The sequence below is a fragment of the Hemitrygon akajei genome, chromosome 3 (assembly GCF_048418815.1).
Source record: "Hemitrygon akajei chromosome 3, sHemAka1.3, whole genome shotgun sequence".
In the NCBI taxonomy this organism is placed as follows: Eukaryota; Metazoa; Chordata; class Chondrichthyes; order Myliobatiformes; family Dasyatidae; genus Hemitrygon; species Hemitrygon akajei.
In genome coordinates, this window is record NC_133126.1 from 45,264,067 (window position 1) to 45,283,067 (window position 19,001).

General features: G+C 45.0%; 1 protein-coding gene across 2 annotated transcripts in view; it reads left to right on the forward strand.

Moving 5' to 3' along the window:
- The first annotated feature begins 232 nt into the window (after positions 1-232).
- The window catches only part of zfyve21 (zinc finger, FYVE domain containing 21), a 28,983-nt gene continuing 10,214 nt past the window's right edge, over positions 233-19,001 (forward strand). The window contains exons 1-4 of one of the 2 annotated variants that reach the window (XM_073039757.1): positions 233-405; positions 4,376-4,426; positions 6,025-6,193; positions 18,498-18,573. In XM_073039757.1, the coding sequence (XP_072895858.1) occupies positions 280-405; positions 4,376-4,426; positions 6,025-6,193; positions 18,498-18,573 (422 nt within the window). In that variant the 5' untranslated portion in view covers positions 233-279. The remainder of the gene's footprint in view (positions 406-4,375; positions 4,427-6,024; positions 6,194-18,497; positions 18,574-19,001) is intronic. The other variant, XM_073039758.1, reaches the window with a different exon arrangement.

The following is a 19,001-nucleotide window of genomic DNA, read 5'->3' on the forward strand; positions in this document are numbered from 1 at the left end:
ACTGTCATTGGCTAAAAAAGCCACAACTCGATTGGCTGAACAGTAAGGGTTTCGTAAACTTCTTTGTCAATCGGGTGGAGCGCTGATTGGTTAACCGCGCTTAGTCTCGGGTAATTGGTTAATGTGGTGACAGTCTGTGAGAAAGCCTTTTATCTGATAGGCTTGTTATTGTTTTTGCCGAGTTGAGGCGATGCCTGAGAGAGTTGATTGGCTGTAGTTAACTAATCCTGACAGTTGATTGGCCACAGTGTTGGACAGCGCTTCTGACATTTAGGTATCATGGCGGCGACGAGCGAAGGAAAGAAATTGGTGCGTAGTCCTAGTGGGCTTCGCATGGTACCAGAGAACGGTGCTTTATGCAGTCCCTTCTCACTTGATGAGCCCCAGTGGGTTCCCGATAGAGAGGTAAGCGGTGCTTCTGAGTGTTTTGGCAGGACTCTGATCGGATGTTTTAACTAGTGATTATTATTGCTGGGGCAGGGCTGCAGCTGGGAACTCGGAGTGCCTTGGAGTCTCCTGCCACAACGTAGTTGTGCTGATGTTGGAAAATCTGAGGCGGAACGTCAGAAACGCAGAACTATAATGGAGCATAATTTGTTATGGGATTTTCATTAAAGGTCATTGACCTAAAACGTCAACATTGTTGCTGTTGCGAAAGATTTGACGTGGCGTGAAGACATTGAGCATTTTCAGTCTCTGGAACATTTTGCATCGAATCTGTACAACTATCATGTTAGTTTACAACTGTAAATGTTAGTGGCTTAGCCGAAACGACATCGAATTCGACGTGTTGTTGATCATATGGGATGTAGTCTTTGTTTCAAAATAAAGATGTTGAAATTTGCTGTGATCTTGTAACAGACGAAGTTTTTTTTGAAACCGAAGAACTTTGGACCTATTTAGTTTGACATGGTTTTTTTTACATTCAAATGAGTCGTCGTCTGGGGAAGAGACTTTTGCACTTATTTTGTCAAGTATGCTTAGATTGATTTTTACAGTTCATAATTTTCTTTGACAAACTCTCCTGCATTGTCTTTTTATCTTTCTATGTAAATTATGCCAATTTAATGTCGACGTGTATGCTCTTTTGCAGTTTGATTTATTCAACTTGACAATATAAACCCGGAAAAAAACTTATCGCTTCAAACGAGAAGTTCCATCCTGTGAATTTGAGTTCCATCCTGTGTTTTTACTGTGAACTTGAGTTGAAATACTAGTGATAAATAGTATACTGCGCTGTGTAGATATACAACAGTGTGTGGAGGATTATACACACACATACAGTGGAGTATGCTTTATATGATCCTACATATAGCCCTACACAGGACTAGTTTGAAGATCTCCCTTTCCCTCCTATTTGTCATCACCTTTCATTAGGGCAACAACAGTGGCCTGTCATCAGCAAACTTAAATATGGCAATGGAGCTGTGCTTAGCCGCACAATCACAGACTTGTGGTGCACCTGGGTTGTTGGTGATTGTGGAAGAGATGTTGCCAATCTATACTGACTGGGGTCTGCAACTGAGGAAGTAGATGAGTGGAAATATTTTGTAATTTACTGTTAGTGACTGTCAGTGTAACTTTGAAAAGTAATATGTAAATAGTATTTCCTTAACACGGGGAATAAAGGTGGAAAACATGGTAGGTATAGTGAACTGAAAATGGGATAGGCTCTCAACATTATAGAAAGTGCAGCAGAAGGGTACTGGGGACAAATAGCAGCTAAGAAATAAAACATTGTTGATGAACATAGGAAGTGCCACTAGTATGTTTGTAGTTGATGCATTAACATTGTCGATGAACATAGGAAGTATCACTCACGTTTGGAGGTGATGCGTTAATGTTGTCTATGAACATAGGAAGTACCACTAGGACGTTTGCAGGTGATATGAGAATTGTTGGTCTTTTTCATAGAAAGATAGTTGTGAGTGCAATAAAATATTGATCAATTGGTGAGATAAGCAGAACAATGACAGTTGGAAATTTAATCCTGATGATTGAGAGTGATGTACTTTTGGAGGACTAATAAGGGTAGGACATGCACAATGGAAGTTAGGATTTTCAAGTATTGAGGAACAGACGGACCTGCATGTATAAGTCCCAAGACTAAGTGACAAAGAATGTGCATGCATTTTGTGCCTTTGTTAGCCAGGGAAGTTATAAGTACAATTTTGAAATATTGGTTGGGTCACATTTGGAATACTGCGTACAGCTTTGGCTCTCACAATATAGAAAGGATGTGGTTGCACTGGAGAGGGTGAAGAGGAAATTCATGAGTTTGTTGCCTGGGTTAGTTGGTCACTTGTGAGGAGAGACTGGGTAGGCACATTGTTGTCTTGGGGCAGAGATTGAGGCCCTTCTCTGTCCAAGGCACACAAAATTTATAAGAGAGGTGTTGAGGGTAGGAAACCCAAGGCAGAAATAAGTAAACCTAAAGGGGAGAGATTTGGAATTAGAAGTTCTTGCAGTAGCTGGATTCTGGAATGCACTGCCAGAGTGGTTTGTGGAGCCAGATAATCTCTCAGTTTTTGAAAAACATCTTGATGAGGTCTTGAATCGGCAAGGCTACTTATCAAGTACTAAAGGATAAGTTTAGATATGTACTTGACAGAGTTGAAGGATATGATCATACAACTTTAAAAAATAGTTTATTTATTTTGGCTTTGTTTTTCATCCAACCTTTTGCAATCCTGTCCTTATCAACCTGAATTCAGATGGCCAACTTAATTTTGCAATGTCTCGTACATTCAGATTGGCAACAACATCTCCGCAATCTCCCTCCACACAGGCACACCACAAAGCTGTGTGCGTAGCTGTGCTCTACTTACTTTGTACTTATGAGGCTAAGGACAGTTTCAATGCCACATTTAAATTTGCTGATCACACTTCTGTTGTTGGCTGTATCAAATGTGGTGGTGATGAATCAGCATATCGGAGGAAGATTAAAATCTGGCTGAATGGTGCCACAGCAAAACCAAAAAGCTGATGATTGACTTCAGGAGGAAGAAACTGGAGGTCCAAGTGCCGGTCATCATGAGGGCATCAGGGGTGTGGAGGATCAGTAATGTTAAGCTCTTTGGCGATAACATTTTGGAGGATCTTTTCTGGGACCAGCACGAAGTGCCGTCACAAAGAAGGCATGGCAGTACCTCTACTTTCTTACGAATTTGCGCAGATTTGGCATGTCATCACGAACTTTGACGAACTTCTATACATGCATAGCGGAGAGTATTTGGACTGGTTGCATCACAGCCTGGTGTAGAAACTGCACTGCCCAACAAAACCCAACAAAAAATGGTGGTTGCAGCCCAATTCATCACAAGAAATGTCCTCCCCACCATTGAGCACATCTACGGGCAGCGCTGTTACAAGAAGGCAGCATCCGTTATCAAAGGACCCCACCACCTAGGCCATGCTGTCTTCTTGCTTCCGTGGTCAGGAAGGAAGTATAGAAGCCTTAGCTCCCACACCACCAGGTTTAGGAACAATTATGATCCTTCAATCATCAGGCCCCTGAAACAGTGTGGATAACTTCACTCACCTCAACTCTGAACTCATTCCACAACCTATGGACTCACTTTTAAAGACTCTACTGCTCATGTCTGTGGTCTTCTCTATTGATTTATTTATTTGTATTGTCGCAGTATCTTTTGCACAATGATTGTCAGTTTTTGTAGTTTTTCATTGGTTATGTTGTATTTCTTTGTTCTACTGTGAATGCCTGCAAGAAATTGAATCTTGAGTGGCATATGGTAACTTGTACATACTTTGATATTAAATTTGCTTTGCAATTTAAGCTTTGTTTTTGTGTTTCTAGCATATAATTTTGAAGCCCAAATTTGGCAGGTACAGAGAACTGAAAATAAGAGAAGGGCCTTAAAATACGGGAGATGGTGAGAGGGTAGTAGTCACAAGGCACAGAACTTTCACTGACAGGGAAGATGTACATGAGCATTGTATATGAATATAGGATGTATGATGAAGTAAATTTGAAGGTTATTAGTGCAGTAGATGGAAATATGGTTGTAGTTACATGATACTGATAATTTGGTAGGATAAGCAGAGCAATAGCAGATTAATGGAATAGGCCACTTAATGCCCTATTGGATCAACATAATTGGTAAGGCAAAATGTTCCCATTCTTGTACATGAATGTCCTTTGCTCTACCATCAGTACAGAAACAAGATTTGTTAGTGCTTCAATTAAGATGATGATAATTAACTATTAGACAATTAACTGTAGAATACAGTTATAAATTAATCAAAAGCTGTATAATATAAAATTTCCAGAAGGTCCAGTCAGAAATTAAACTACTTGGTGGTCAATTTTTGGCTTAAAACTTGTCTCTGATGTCATTTGTATTTCTATTCCCAGTGCCCCAGATGTATGCAGTGCGATGCAAAATTTGACTTTCTTACCAGGAAAGTAAGAGATTTTGTATTTTTTGCCAATTTATTGTTTTTTTGTTTTTATTTGATGGCTTCCACTGACAAATAAAGGAAAATGCTCAACCCAGAAAAACAGTAAATTTATTTTGCTGCAATGGGGTTGGATATTGTGTTGTTTATAGTTAGTATGATATCTTTCTGCTTCTAACACACTAAATTGATATTTTTACACTTTCTGCATGTTGGTATCACATTAGCATTCCCCTGTGTAATTTTATATGTAGAATTTCTCAACACACACAAATTGCTGGAGCAACTGTGCAGATCAGGGAAGGAAATGACTATTCGATGTTTCAAGCTGAGACATGTTTCCTGTCAGTACAGGAAAAGGGGGCAGAAGCCAGAATCAAAAGATAGGGGGAGAGGTAGCTATGTTCCTCCAGCATTTTTGTGTGTTGATCCAGATTGCTGCATTCTCTCTTGTGTGTCCAGGTATAATCAACTGTTTGTGTACATAGCTGATAAAATGATCATTACTAATCTGTTTAATTATACTTGGCTTCATTAATATCAGAATTGGTGTGTGCTTTATTCCTGTCTAGTCCTCTCAACCAGACCTGGTGTTATGATTAGATTTTTTTTAAAGATTAGCTTTATCTGTCACATGGACTTTGAAACATACAGTAAGATGTGTTGCTTGTGTCAAATTAAATCAGTGAAGATTGTATTGGGCAGCCAGCAAGTGTCATCATGCTTCCAGTGCCAATATAGCATGTCCACAGCATGCTAACCCCTATGTCTTTAGAATGTAGGAGGAAACCAGCGCACCTGGAGAAAACCCACTTGATCATGGGGAACATGTACAAACTCCTTACAGACAGCCGCGGGAGTTAATCAGTGACTGATTTACAGCTGGCACTGTAAAGCAATTGCGCTGCCATGCCACCAACCAGTTAATGGGGCAAAAATGAAAAGGAAATAGAATATGTGGTCTTCAAACAGAATCTATATTCCAAATGCTCATGCACTGGAGAATTCCAATGTGAATCCCAAATTTCTGACTTAATTTTTTCTGTATTGCTAGATCCCACATTTGTAAATACAATAAAGGTGTTTAAATATTTGCATGAAAGTTGGCATTGCCTACTGAATACATTTAAGAATTAACTTATGCAGGAAGTGGCATTTCCAAAAATTTGATGTAAATCAGTTTCTGTGATCCAATCCAATCACACCTATGCTTTAAATACTGCCTATCTCATAGCATTCTGACTGGAGATCATCTGCTTTACGTTACTTTCATACAGAGCTCGATGTTTAATCTGGTACAGTAATAGTTAGCTGCCCATTTCAGTAGGCCATAGAATGCAAGCAGCTACAATTCCTATTGTATGTGTTGTGGGCAAATGAATATACCTTTTTCCTACTGGTTTCACAGGGATTGCAATCTTCCCAATCCCTGAAATGGGGCAAACAGATACTGAAGTTTATGAAGTATTGTTTTAAACTGGTGTATTCATTGAATCTAGAACATAATTCTATTTTAAAATTTTCAATGTTTGCGAATGTTAAATTAACTTTGAGTTCCAATGACATTTTTGATCTTTTTTATTCAAACAATTCTGAAATTTGCAGCATCACTGCAGGAGATGTGGCAAATGCTTTTGTGACAAATGTTGCAGTAAAAAGGTACCTCTTCCACGGATGTACTTCATAGACCCTGTGCGACAATGTGCTGAGTGTGCATTGATCTCCCAGAAGGAAATGGAATTCTTTGACAAACAGATTAAGGTGCTCATAAATGGTAAGAATTGTCTTCTTTAAGACTTTTTGGTGACCTAAATTGTGACTTTAAAGGAACTTTGAAATTTGTGAATGGAATTGGTATGACTTATCGAATTTTTTGGAATGGAAGTTGTAGAAATACAGGAATGAGTAAAACTGTAAGACTAGAAATGTTTAATGTATCGCAGATAATTTGAAGTTTAGCTCTATGCTTTAAGTTTATTGTCATTCAACCATACACATGCATACAATTAAATGAAACTTCTTTCCTTTATGGCCAAGGTGCAAAACACAGTACTGTACACACTCTGCACATAGTCACAAAATAATATCAGCACAAGTCACTGAGTGGCATAACTTGAAGACTGACAGGTTGACATAAGTGCAAGATAAGACAGTATAATGTTACTGACACTATTATAACAAAATCAGGCAGTTGTGTGTATGTGCATTTTACACAGTGCCAATAAAAAAGTATTCACCTCCCCGCAAGGAAGTTTTCATGTTTTATTGATTTACAGTGTATTTAATTTGGCTTTTTTGGCACTGATTAACAGGATAAGATTCTTTCATGTCAAAGTCAAAACATTTCTACAAATTGGTCTAAATTTATTACCATTATTAAACACAAAATAATTGCCTAATTATTCACCCCCTTCAAGACAGTATTTAGTAGATGCACCTTTGGCAGCAATTACGGCTTTGAGTCTGTGTGGATAGGCCTCTGTCAACTTTGCACATCTGGACACTAATATTTCCGGATTCTTCTTTACAAAACTGCTCCAGCTCTGTCAGATTGCATGGGGATCGTGAGTGAACAACTCTTTCATGCCCCCACCCAACACAGGTCTAGACTCTGATCTGGCCACTCCAGGACATTAACTTTGTTTTTAAGCCACTCCTTTGTAGCTTTGGCTTTATGCTTGGGGTCATTGCCTTGCTGGAAAACAAATCTCCCAAGTCACAGTTCTCTTGCAGACTGTGTCAGGTTTTTCCTCCAGGATTTCCCTGTATTTTGCTGCTTTCATTTTACCCTCTACCTTCACAAGTCTTCCAGGGCCTGCTGCAGTGAAGCATCTCCACAGCATGATGCAGCCACTACTATGCTTCACAGTAGGGATGGTGTGTTTTGCTTACGCCAAACATAGCATTTAGTCTGATGGCCAAAAAGCTCATTTTGGTTTCTTCATACCATAGAACCTTCTTCCAGCTGACTTCAGAGTCCCCCATATGCCTTCTGGCAAACTCTAGTCAAGATTTCATGTGAGTTTTTCCTCAGCAGTGGCTTTCTCTTTGCCACTCTCCCCTATAGCTCTGACTGGTGAATCACTCTTGCAATAGTTGTTGTCTGTGCAATCTCTCCCACCTGAGCTACTGAAGCTTGTAACTCCTCCAGAGTTGTCATAGGTCTTTTGGTGGCCTCCCTCACTAGTCCCCTTCTTGCACAGTCACTCAGTTTTTGAGGACAGTCTGCTCTAGGCAGACTTACAGCTGTGCAATATTTTCATTTCTTGATTGACTTAACTGTACTCCAAGCGATATTTAGGGACTTGGATTTTTCTTACATCCATCTCCTGACTTGTGCTTTACAATAACCTCTTCGCAGAGTTGCTTGGCATCTTCATGGTGTAGTTTTTGCTAGGACACTGACTCACCAGCAGGTGGACCTTCCAGATACAGGTGTATTTTTACTGCAGTCAATTGAAACACTGTAGAGGTGTGCTACACGCAGCGCTAAAATAACGACACGGAGTCGGTAAACTGCAATTAAAGAAGATTTTATTCGAACTTCACAGCCTTGCTTTAAAGCCTCCCTCATCCCGCCCTTCCTGGGCGCAGATACTGTAAGGGGCACGTACTCACAAACCCCCACAGGCTTTCCCCTTTGTTGGTGAAGCAGACCTGGCCTTTGTGCCGGCGTGCTGGCTATTTGTGAGCCGGTTCGAGTGCGCTAGGAAGTAGGTCGCCACATAACCCCCCCCCCCCCCCCCCCAAGAACCAGCGATACACCCCACAATGTCCACAGTCTGGGCTGGACCCTGTTTGGGAGGTCGGCCTCTGCGCTGCAGTGCCGGAAGCTCGACCGGTTGCGCCAAGTCCACATGGGCTGGTTTGAGTCGATCCACCGTGAAAACCTCCTCTCTCCCCCCAACGTCCAGCACGAACGTGGACCCGTTGTTCCTGAGCACCGTAAACGGCCCCTCGTAGGGCCGTTGCAGCGGTGGCCGATGCCCGCCCCTTCGTACAAACACAAACTTACAGTTCTGCAGGTCTTTGGGTATGCAGGTCGGGTTCTGCCCATGCTGCGAAGTGGGTATGGGGGCCAGTTCACCGAGCCTCTCGCGTAGTCTGCCCAGGACTGCTGCGGGCTCTTCCTCTTGCCCCCTTGGGGCTGGTATGAACTCCCCGGGGACAACCAGGGGTGCGCCGTATACCAACTCGGCCGACGAGGCGTGCAGATCATCTTTGGGCGCCGTGCGGATGCCGAGTAGGACCCAGGGAAGCTCGTCTGCCCAGTTAGGTCCTCGCAGGCGGGCCATGAGAGCCGACTTCAGGTGACGGTGGAAACGCTCCACCAGGCCGTTCAACTGTGGGTGGTAGGCAGTTGTGTGGTGCAGCTGAGTCCCCAACAGGCTGGCCATAGCTGACCACAGGCCGGAGGTGAACTGGGCGCCTCTGTCGGAGGTAATGTGGGCCAGTACACCAAAGCGGGACACCCGGGTGGCGATCAGTGCCCGGGCGCAATATTCGGAGGTGGTGTCGGTGAGTGGGATCGCCTCTGGCCATCTTGTGAAACGGTCCACGATAGTCAGGAGGTGCCGCGCTCCGCGCAACACTGGCAGGGGGCCCACAATATCCACGTGAATGTGGTTGAAACGCCGGTGGGTGGGGTGGAACTACTGCGGCAGAGCTTTGGTGTGCCGCTGCACCTTGGCCGTCTGGCAGTGCATGCACGTTCTGGCCCAGTCATGGACCTGTTTGCGGAGTCCGTGCCAAACGAACCTGCTGGAGACTATCCGGACGGTAGTACGAATGGAGGGGTGCGCCAAGTTATGAATGGAGTCGAAAACGTGCCGCCGCCAGGCTGCCGGGACAATGGGGCGGGGCTGGCCGGTGGCGACATCACAGAGTAGGGTCCTCTCACCTGGGCCTACGGGGAGGTCCTGGAGCTGCAAACCGGAGACTGCGGTTCTGTAACTCGGGATCTCCTCATCTGCCTGCTGTGCCTCTGCCAGCGCCTCAAAGTCTACCCCTTGGGAAAGGGCGTGAATGTTAGGGCGAGAGAGCGCATCCGCCACAACATTATCCTTACCCGAGACGTGCCGGACATCCGTCGTGTATTCAGAGATGTAGGACAGATGGCGCTGCTGGCGGGATGACCAAGGATCGGACACCTTCATGAACGTAAAGGTAAGCGGCTTGTGGTCCATGAACGCGGTGAAGAGCCTACCTTCTAAGAAGTACCTGAAATGCCGGATTGCCAGGTATAGCGCCAACAGTTCCCGGTCGAAAGCACTGTATTTGAGCTCGGGTGGCCGCAGGTGTTTGCTGAAAAACGCCAGGGGTTGCCAGCAACCCGCGATGAGCTGCTCCAGTACCCCACCGATTGCTGTGTTAGATGCGTCCACTGTGAGGGCGGTAGGGACGTCCATTCTGGGGTGCACTAGCATCACGGCGTTCGCCAAGGCTTCCTTTGTTTGAATGAAAGCGGCGGCGTACTCCTCGTCCCAGGTAATGTCCTTGTCCGGACCCGACAGCAAGGCGAACAGGGGGTGCATGATTCAGGCAGCTGAAGGGAGGAAGCGGTGGTAGAAATTGACCATACCTACGAATTCCTGAAGGCCTTTGATCGTGGTGGGTCGGGGGAAATGGCGGACCGCATCTACCTTAGCGGGCAGAGGGGTTGCCCCGTCTTTAGTAATCCTGTGGCCCAGGAAGTCAATGGTGTCGAGCCCGAACTGGCATTTGGCCGGGTTGATTGTTAGACCGTATTCACTCAGTCGGGCATAGAGTTGACGGAGGTGGGACAGATGCTCCTGACGACTGCTGCTGGCTATGAGGATGTCATCCAAATAGATGAATGCGAAGTCCAGGTCGCGTCCCACCGCGTCCATTAACCGCTGGAACGTCTGTGCAGCATTCTTCAGGCCGAACGGCATGCGGAGGAACTCGAAAAGGCCGAATGGGGTGAGGAGAGCCGTTTTGGTGACGTCGTCCGGATGCATCGGGATTTGATAGTATCCTCGGACGAGGTCTACCTTGGAGAAGATCCGTGCGCTGTGCAGGTTTGCTGCAAATTCCTGAATGTGCGGCACAGGATAGCAGTCCGGTGTTGTAGCCTCGGTCAGCCTGCGGTAGTTGCCGCACGGTCTCCAGCCCCCTGTCGCTTTGGGCACCATGTGCAGGGGGGAGACTCATGGGCTGTCGGACCGCCGGATGATCCCCAATTCCTCCATCCTCTTGAACTCCTCCTTCGCCAGTCGGAGCTTGTCCGGGGGAAGCCGCCAAGCACGGGCGTGGAGGGGTGGTCCCTGGGTCGGGATGTGGTGCTGTACGCCATGTCGGGGCATGGCTGCCGTGAACTGCAGTGCCAGAACCGATGGGAAATCCACCAGGACTCTGGTGAAGTCGTTGTCGGACAGCGTGATGGAGTCGAGGTGTGGGGCTGGCAACTGGGCTTCTCCCAGGGAGAACGTCTGAAAGGTCTCGGCGTGGACCAGCCTCTGCCTCGGCAGGTCGACCAGCAGGCTGTGAGCCCGCAAAAAATCCGCACCCAGAAGCGGTTGGGCTACGGCAGCCAGTGTGAAGTCCCACGTGAACCGGCTGGAGCTGAACTGTAGCTGCACCGTACGGGTGCCATAGGTCCTTACCGTGCTGCCGTTCACGGCCCTCAGGGGGGGACCCGGTGCCCTGTTGCGGGTGTCGTAACTCGTCAGAGGTAAGACGCTGATCTCGGCACCGGTGTCGACCAAAAAACGGCATCCCGACCTCTTGTCCCACACATACAGGAGGCTATCCCGATGGCCAGTCGCCGTAGCCATCAGCGGCGGCTGGCCCTGGCGTTTCCCGGGAACTGGCAGGGTGGGCGACAACGGTGGGCTTCTGCGCCCCTGCCTCTGGGGTTAGCGGGCTCTGCGGCCGGGCCTGGACTGGTTTGCTGCTGGGAGCGTGGCCTGGTGATCTGTGCGATGAACGCCCCACTCACCTTCTTGGCGTTCCACAGCAAGTCCGCCCGGGTCGCCACCTTCCGGGGGTCGCTGAAATCCGCGTCGGACAGCAGCAGGCGTATGTCCTCGGGCAGCTACTCCAGGAATGCCTGCTCAAACATGAGGCAGGGTGTGTCCCCGTCGGCCAGAGACAACATCTCATTCATTAAAGCCGATGGAGGTCTATCTCCCAAGCCATCCAGGTGCAGTAAACGGGCAGCCCGCTCGTGCCGTGAGAGTCCGAAAGTCCTTAGGAGCAGGGCTTTGAATTCCGTGTACTTGCCGTCCGCTGGGGGAGACTGTACAAACTCCACAACCTGGGCCGCTGTGTCCTGGTCGAGGGAGCTCACCACGTAGTAGTAACGTGTGTCCTCTGAGGTTATCTGCCGAACGTGGAATTGGGCTTCTGCTCGCTGGAACCAGAGGTGAGGTCGCAGCATCCAGAAGCTTGGCAGTTTCAACAAAACCGCATGAACAGATGCGGCGTCGGTCATCTCTGGTCCAAAATTCGTTTGGACTGTCGGGGTCACCAATTGTAGCGGTGTGCTACAAGCAGCGCTAAAATAACGACACAGAGTCGGTAAACTGCAATAAAGAAGATTTTATTCGAACTTCACAGCCTTGCTTTAAAGCCTCCCTCATCCCGCCCTCCCCGGGCGCGGATACTGTAAGGGGCAAGTACTCACAAACCCCCGCAGGCTTTTCCCTTTGTTGGTGAAGCAGACCTGGCCTTTGTGCCGGCGCGCTGGCTATTTGTGAGCCGGTTCGAGTGCGCTAGGAAGTGGGTCGCCACAGCACCTTGATTACACACAGGTGATCTCCATTTAATTATGTGACTTCTAAAACCAATTGACTGTACCAGTGATGATTTGGTGTATCGTATTTAAGGGGGTGAATACTTTGATAGTCAATTGTTTTATGTTTTATATTTGTAATTAATTTAGATCACTTTGCAGAGATCTGTTTTCACTTTGACAGAAAAGTTTTTCTCTTTTTCTGTTGATCAGATCCAAAAAAAAGCCAAGTTAAATCCACTGTGATTCAATGTTGTAAAATAATAAAACATGAAACCTTCCAGGGGGTGTGAATACTTTTTGTAGTGTGCATGCGTGTCTCTTCAACCCCCCGCCCCTCCAAGGGTTCGGTGCAGTATCGGTGCTGTTCTTAGTAGTGTGCTCTTCTGGACCGAGATCTCAGATGTTGTGCCCCAGATTTGTTGTAACCACTGTCCTACTCCAAGTGTCACAGGTCCAAGTGCTCCTATCACCACCTTCCACATACTTTCTATCTACTCTTTCAAGTTCTGGTACTTCCCCAGCTTCTTGTATTCTTTCTTTCCTATGTTACTGTCATTTGGGATTGCCACATCTGTTACTGTTGCTCTCTTCTGTTCCTTGTCCAGTATGTCTGGTTAGTTGGCCTATACCTGCTTAACCATATAACAATTACAGCATGGAAACAGGCCATCTTGGCCCTTCTAGTCCGTGCCGAACTCTTACTCTCACCTAGTCCCACCTACCTGCACTCAGCCCATAACCCTCCATTCCTTTCCTGTCCATATACCTATCGAATTATTTTTTTTTTAATGACAAAATCGAACCTGCCTCTACCACTTCTACCAGAAGCTCGTTCCACACTGCTACCACTCTCTAAGTAAAGAAGTTCCCCCCGTGTAACCCCTAAACTTTTGCACTCTAACTCTCAACTCATGTCCTCCTGTTTGAATCTCCCCTACTCTCAATGGAAAAAGCCTATCCACGTAACATCTATCTATCCCCCTCCTAATTTTAAATACCTCTATCAAGTCCCCCCTCAACCTTCTATGCTCCAAAGAATAAAGCCCTAACTTGTTCAACCTTTCTCTGTAACTTAGGTGCTGAAACCCAGTTAACATTTTAGTACTCCCTCTATTTTATTGACGTCTTTCCTATAATTTAGTGTCCAGAACTGTACACAATACTCCAAATTTGGCCTCACCAATGCCTTGTACAATTTTAACATTACATCCCAACTCCTTTACTCAATGCTCTGATTTATAAAGGCCAGCATACCAAAAGCTTTCTTCACCACCCTATCCACATGAGATTCCACCTTCAGGGAACTATGCACCATTATTCCTAGATCACTCTGTTCTACTGGACAGAGTATTAGGACACAGTCTGTATTAGGAAGTCCCACAGGATCTGTGCTCTTTCATTCTCCACTACCTTCTCGGGTGTTTACCATTTGGACTATGGAGTGTGCAATCCACACTCAGAGCAGTTGTTCCTGTACACAATTCCTGCATCTTGGTTGTGCTGTTCGGTGTATGCTGTCCCTGCCTGCATCTTGCACTCTGCTGGATGGTTTCAACAGATTCCCTGCACAGTCTGCATCCTGGGTCTTGTCTGGTGTGATAGAGCCCTGCTTCTATTGCTATTGTGCTCAGTGCCTGTTCTTGTGTACCCACGAGTAGTACCCCAGCTGTCCCTCAGCCCTGCCATTTCCAGCCATTGGTAAGACTTTCTTATGTCAGCCACCTCTATATCTGGTGATGGTATATCCTGTGCAGTGGCTTGTTCTGCCATGGCCTCTGGTCCCCTGGCTCTGTTATACCCACTTCCATTTTCATAGCCTCTGCCTGCTGTCTGAGGAATTCTCCTAGCAGGTCATTCTTGAGGGCCATCTCTCTGACATACTCATGGATGTTTTACATTTCTTCCAGGGCTGTGGCCTTGACACATCCAAGTCCCCGTCCTCCTTTATCTGGTGGGTGTACAGTCGCTTGATGTTGGACTTTGGATGGAATTCTTCATCTAGAGTTAGTAGTTTCTGGATCTTGATATCAGTGGCTCCCAGTTTGTTCCTTGGACAGCATACTATTGCGGCTGGGTATCTGGTGACTGGTAAGATGAATGTGTTGATAGCTCTGATCTTGTTCTTCCCATTCAGCTGGCTTTTTAGGATCTGTCTCACTCTTCGGAGGTACTTGGATGTTGCAGCCTTCCTTGTGTCCTCATCTTGGTTTCTATGTGCCTGCAGGATCCCCAGGTATTTGTAGCTGATGTGCCCCAAGGTGAGGTTCGAACTTGCATTCCCCATGTACAAGGTGATGCTATTACCTGTGCTGGGGCTTGAACTCGGATTTCTAGATCAGCTCACCCTATGTTGCATTGTGGTGTGTCTCCCAATTCAGAATGTGATAGCAATCCTCTGTTGACAATGTTTGATTGCTGGTAACCAGTTTTTCTATGAATGTGGATGACAATCTTTGTTGTTGCCAGAGTCCACAAATGCACTTGATGTATCCTTTCATGTGGGTTGCTGTTAAAGTAGCATTCCATTAGTTACATGTTGTCCAGTCTCAAACATTTATGATTTGTTCCAGTAGCCAGTTTCTCGCCAGGTGGTTCTGGTTCCCTAACCATTGGCGCGGACCTTGTTAATCTGGGCAATGTCCAAGCTGGCATGACTCTTGTTCTTGTCACTCTCATCAGGAGGTTTTTGTGGGCATATGCAGCATAAGCATGAGGGTCCAGCCCAGGACCCCTACCAGGCCGCCACCACTGGGACCTTGGAGCCTGGACATTTTCTGGTGGTGTCTCTCTCTGTCACTCAATACAATGTGTAAAAATGGACAGTCAGACAGACTGTACATGTGTGCTGGGCTGCAGCAGGATATGAAGCCTAACAGCCTGGAGGCAGAAGCTGCTGCTCAGCCTGACAGTTCTGGAATCCTATGTTGTGGTACCTTCTGCCAGAGCAGGAGGTCAGTGAATTCATATAATTATGGTATAGGCTTATCCTAAATGATTCCTGTGTACACCATCTATATGTTATTACTAGACAATTGGGTGACCCATTGGGGCACCCTTTGAGAGAAAGGTAGTGCAGTCTGATGTGATGATAGCTCCTCCTCGTTTAACGAAGGACACTTTTGATGACAATATTTCTGGTTGACCTGCCATCCTTCAAGAATACTCTGACGTTTTTATTTCTTTTTCCCCGGCTTAAAGCCACATACATCTGACCATGCTGAAATACTGGTTTCTCCAGATAAATCAACACAGTCTCCACGGTTTGGCCTTGCACCTTATGTATAGTCATAGCAAAACATGACTGTATCGGGAACTGGCTCTGCTGAAGAGGGACATCATCCTCTTCTGATAAATTGAGAGTAATTCTTGGAATCAGGACAATGTCATTATTGAATGCACCAATGTTTATCTTTGCTATGGTGAGATTGTCGTGCAGTTCTTCCACCATCATTCACGTTCCATTGCAAAGCCTTGGTGGATCCAAGTTCCTCATTGAAATGATGGGAGATCCCCTCTTCAATTCCAGTTTATGTGGTGGCAATCCAGAGAGTTCGACAGAATCAAGGAATTCTGTTGGAAAATGAGTGGCGTTGGCTCCTTCACTTACGGCATTGAGGGAACAGTATTCTTTCATGATTCCAGGGAAGTGTCTAATGCATGTGAAGTTTATTTTTCACGTCATTTCATTGAGAGGAACCAAGATAGAGTTCCTTGAGAACAGTTCTGCAGGATTGTCGAATGTTGGGTAGGTGAAATCAATGCATTCTTCCATAGTTTTTGCTGGCAGAATCATATCTTCAGGTAATTCGATTTCATCATTTTCATTTTTCTCAATCTTCTCCAACATCCAATAAGAACTCAGAATATTGTCCTTCTCTGTCACTCAGTAGCATGTTTCTCTTCAATTGAAACTTGATGAAGCTTCTCCATAAGTAAGATTTTTTTTATGTATGAATTCTCCACATCAGCATCATTTCCGTGTTTCACAACTGCTAGAAGCTGAGGGAAATCGCCACAGCAAATGGTTAAAATACCCCCGAAGGCCTCATTCTTGATGCATACATCACAGAGTCCAGTCCACGGCTTCGAAGCTCTCCCTCCTAATCATGGGGCACTCATCCCAGACAATAAGCCTTGCATTTTGGATTAAATTTGCAGTATTGGTGTTTTTATCAATGTTACAAAGGGCATCTTCATTGACTTTGAGGAGTATTTTGAATGTTGTTGCAATACCTGATGATGCTACAGCAATAGCAACACCTCCATCTCCCCTAACTTTAGCAAGGATCAAGTTGATGATAAATGTCTTTCCCGTTCCTCTTGGTGCATCAGTGAAAATCATTGAAGAGAGATTCCTTTCCAAGCAGTCGCACACATTTCATATAATTCTCTTTGCTCATTATTCAATAGGGGCTCCTTCTGTGAAACAAATTCCTGCTGTTCGTCTCTGTTGTATTGCAGTTTACACAATAATTCTGATTGCCAGCACTTTGAGTAATTGTACCGTTTTTTGGTGTTGGCAAGATATATATTCTTCAAGTGTTTTGCCTAAGTTTTCAGGTTTCTCTTGGAAATACAGAAGAGCTTGTCCATGATGCCTTTCATTGATCATGATATTAGGATCATTGATAGTTCTCCTCTCCATTTGTAAGAAATCTTCAGACATTGCATTCTTGAACCGGTTCCATAATTGCTGTGGATTGTTGATTTCCGTGTTTGTTAGCAAGACAACAAACAAATCTCTCATTGCTCTGGTCATTCTTGTTCTCTCTGCTTCTTCCATAGTTTGCTGCCAATGATCATCAGCTTGCAACAATCCTCTCCCTCTGCAGACGTCTTTGAATGATGGAACGATATCTCCATCATGTGTTCTCAATGATTTGTAAGATACTGGTCCCTTTATGTGATGAAGAAGCCTCAAACAGTAGAGGTCATCACTTCGTGGTGAAACGGTATACACTCGACCCAGAACATTTGCTTCAAAAATCCTGGAGTACTCCTCCACTCTTTTCCCCATTCTCCTTCTTTCCCATCTCTTATTAGTCCAAGTGTAGAATCTGGGAATATCCGCATAGTACGGGGTTCTTGCTAATGGATCGCGAGTGCAGAGATCCATGAATTCCGTTAAAGTGGTTCTCGCCACATCATTATTCAGTTGCAGAGCAGCATTATCTCGAAAGAATACTTGATGCTGTTGGGGAAGGTGCACTTGAAGGCGAACAATGGTTGGTTCCTTCTCGTGAATTGGAAATCCAAGTATTGAATCGACAGCTTCAGAGGGCCCGATATATCTGCCTGTCAAATACTGTGTGATTTCGTCTTCTCTATTCACTCCAAAAATTGCCCAATCACTCAAAGGTGGAATCGGCTCTGTGAGCATCGCGAGACGCTGCTGAGGCTGGCTGTGTGCATGCGTCTTGCTGTTGCGTCGCGGTTTCCATCATGGCTGACATCGCCTCTTGGGTGAAAACGGGGCAGTTGATTTTGGGGAATCAACAATTTCATACAAGTATATAACCCCGAATTTTGCCTGCATTCTGTAAGTTAGTGAAAAATAGTGCCGCTGTAATGCACAGTTTGTGCTAATTGGAGGTCACAAACAGACAGAGCATGAGAGTTTTAGTATTATATAGACAGTGAATATTTGGGCTCTTCGGTGCCACACAGCCAACATTCCATCCTGATCTTAGCACAGGCATGTGTAGAGTAAAAGTCGCTGGATAGATACTGGAAGTAAAGGGACAGTTTCACTTACGACATTTTAACCCAGGATCAAAGAGCACATCTACCCGAGCTTACTCAGCATGAGTACGATGAATGGAGTTATTATAAATGATTGGAAAGCTGTTGTTTTTGTATTACGTAGTTATGGCATATTTGATATTTATCAGCAATTAGCAACTTAATTACATTTTTAAAGTTAACAATTTTAGATCTGGTAAGATCATTGGCCTATTGTGCTAGATGGTGAATGAATGGTGTCAGTTACTCATTGCATTTACACAGACTTTGAATGGTGAAATTTGATTGGAAATTAAAAACAGTGTGAATCCTTCATCATGGGGTCTGGAGTCCCTGAGAAAAGGCCACACTAACTATAACCCATCAGAGGAAGAAAAGGCTTTGGTGAAACTAACCAAGAAGTAGAGGTTAATTTATCTTTCTCATAGACATAGATTAATCTTCTCATAGACAGCAGGAAACATTTGGAAAAAGTTTCACTTGTATTTGCATGGATAAATTCTAACTTTTTAAGGGCTATTTATTGTGCATTTCTGGTGATTACCATAAATCACACTCTTGAATATTTGTTTTCAAGGGGCTACATTCCTTGTAACTTCTAGTTTCTTGGAGAAAAGTGAGACAATGAGTTGTCGGCTGTCAAACAACCACAGGTAAGTTCACTGTAGTAAAATGTTCTCTGTCACTGGTTTGCAACTCTTTAAAAACAATTCTTTAAAACTCTTAAAAACAAATCTTGCAACTCTTTTAAAAACAAATCCCTATGTGTTGTGGGGTCCTTCAAGAAATCTGCAAAACTCCCTTATTGAGGATAACATGGCAGTAAAGTTAACTTCTTTGGGCAAGAGAGGTACTTTGAGCAAGGTGGATTGTATTGTGAGGAAAGATTGGGCAGACTGTGCTCATATTTGTTGGAGTTTGAGAGGTGAGAAGACTTGATTAAAAGCTTTAGATTGTATTGGGTCTTGATGGTGGATATAGAGGAGATATTTCTCCTTGTGGGAGAATCCAAGTCTGGTGGTGGGGGGAGAGAGAAGAGGGTGGTGATAGTTCAAGAATCACCAGTCTTTGAAATGGTCTT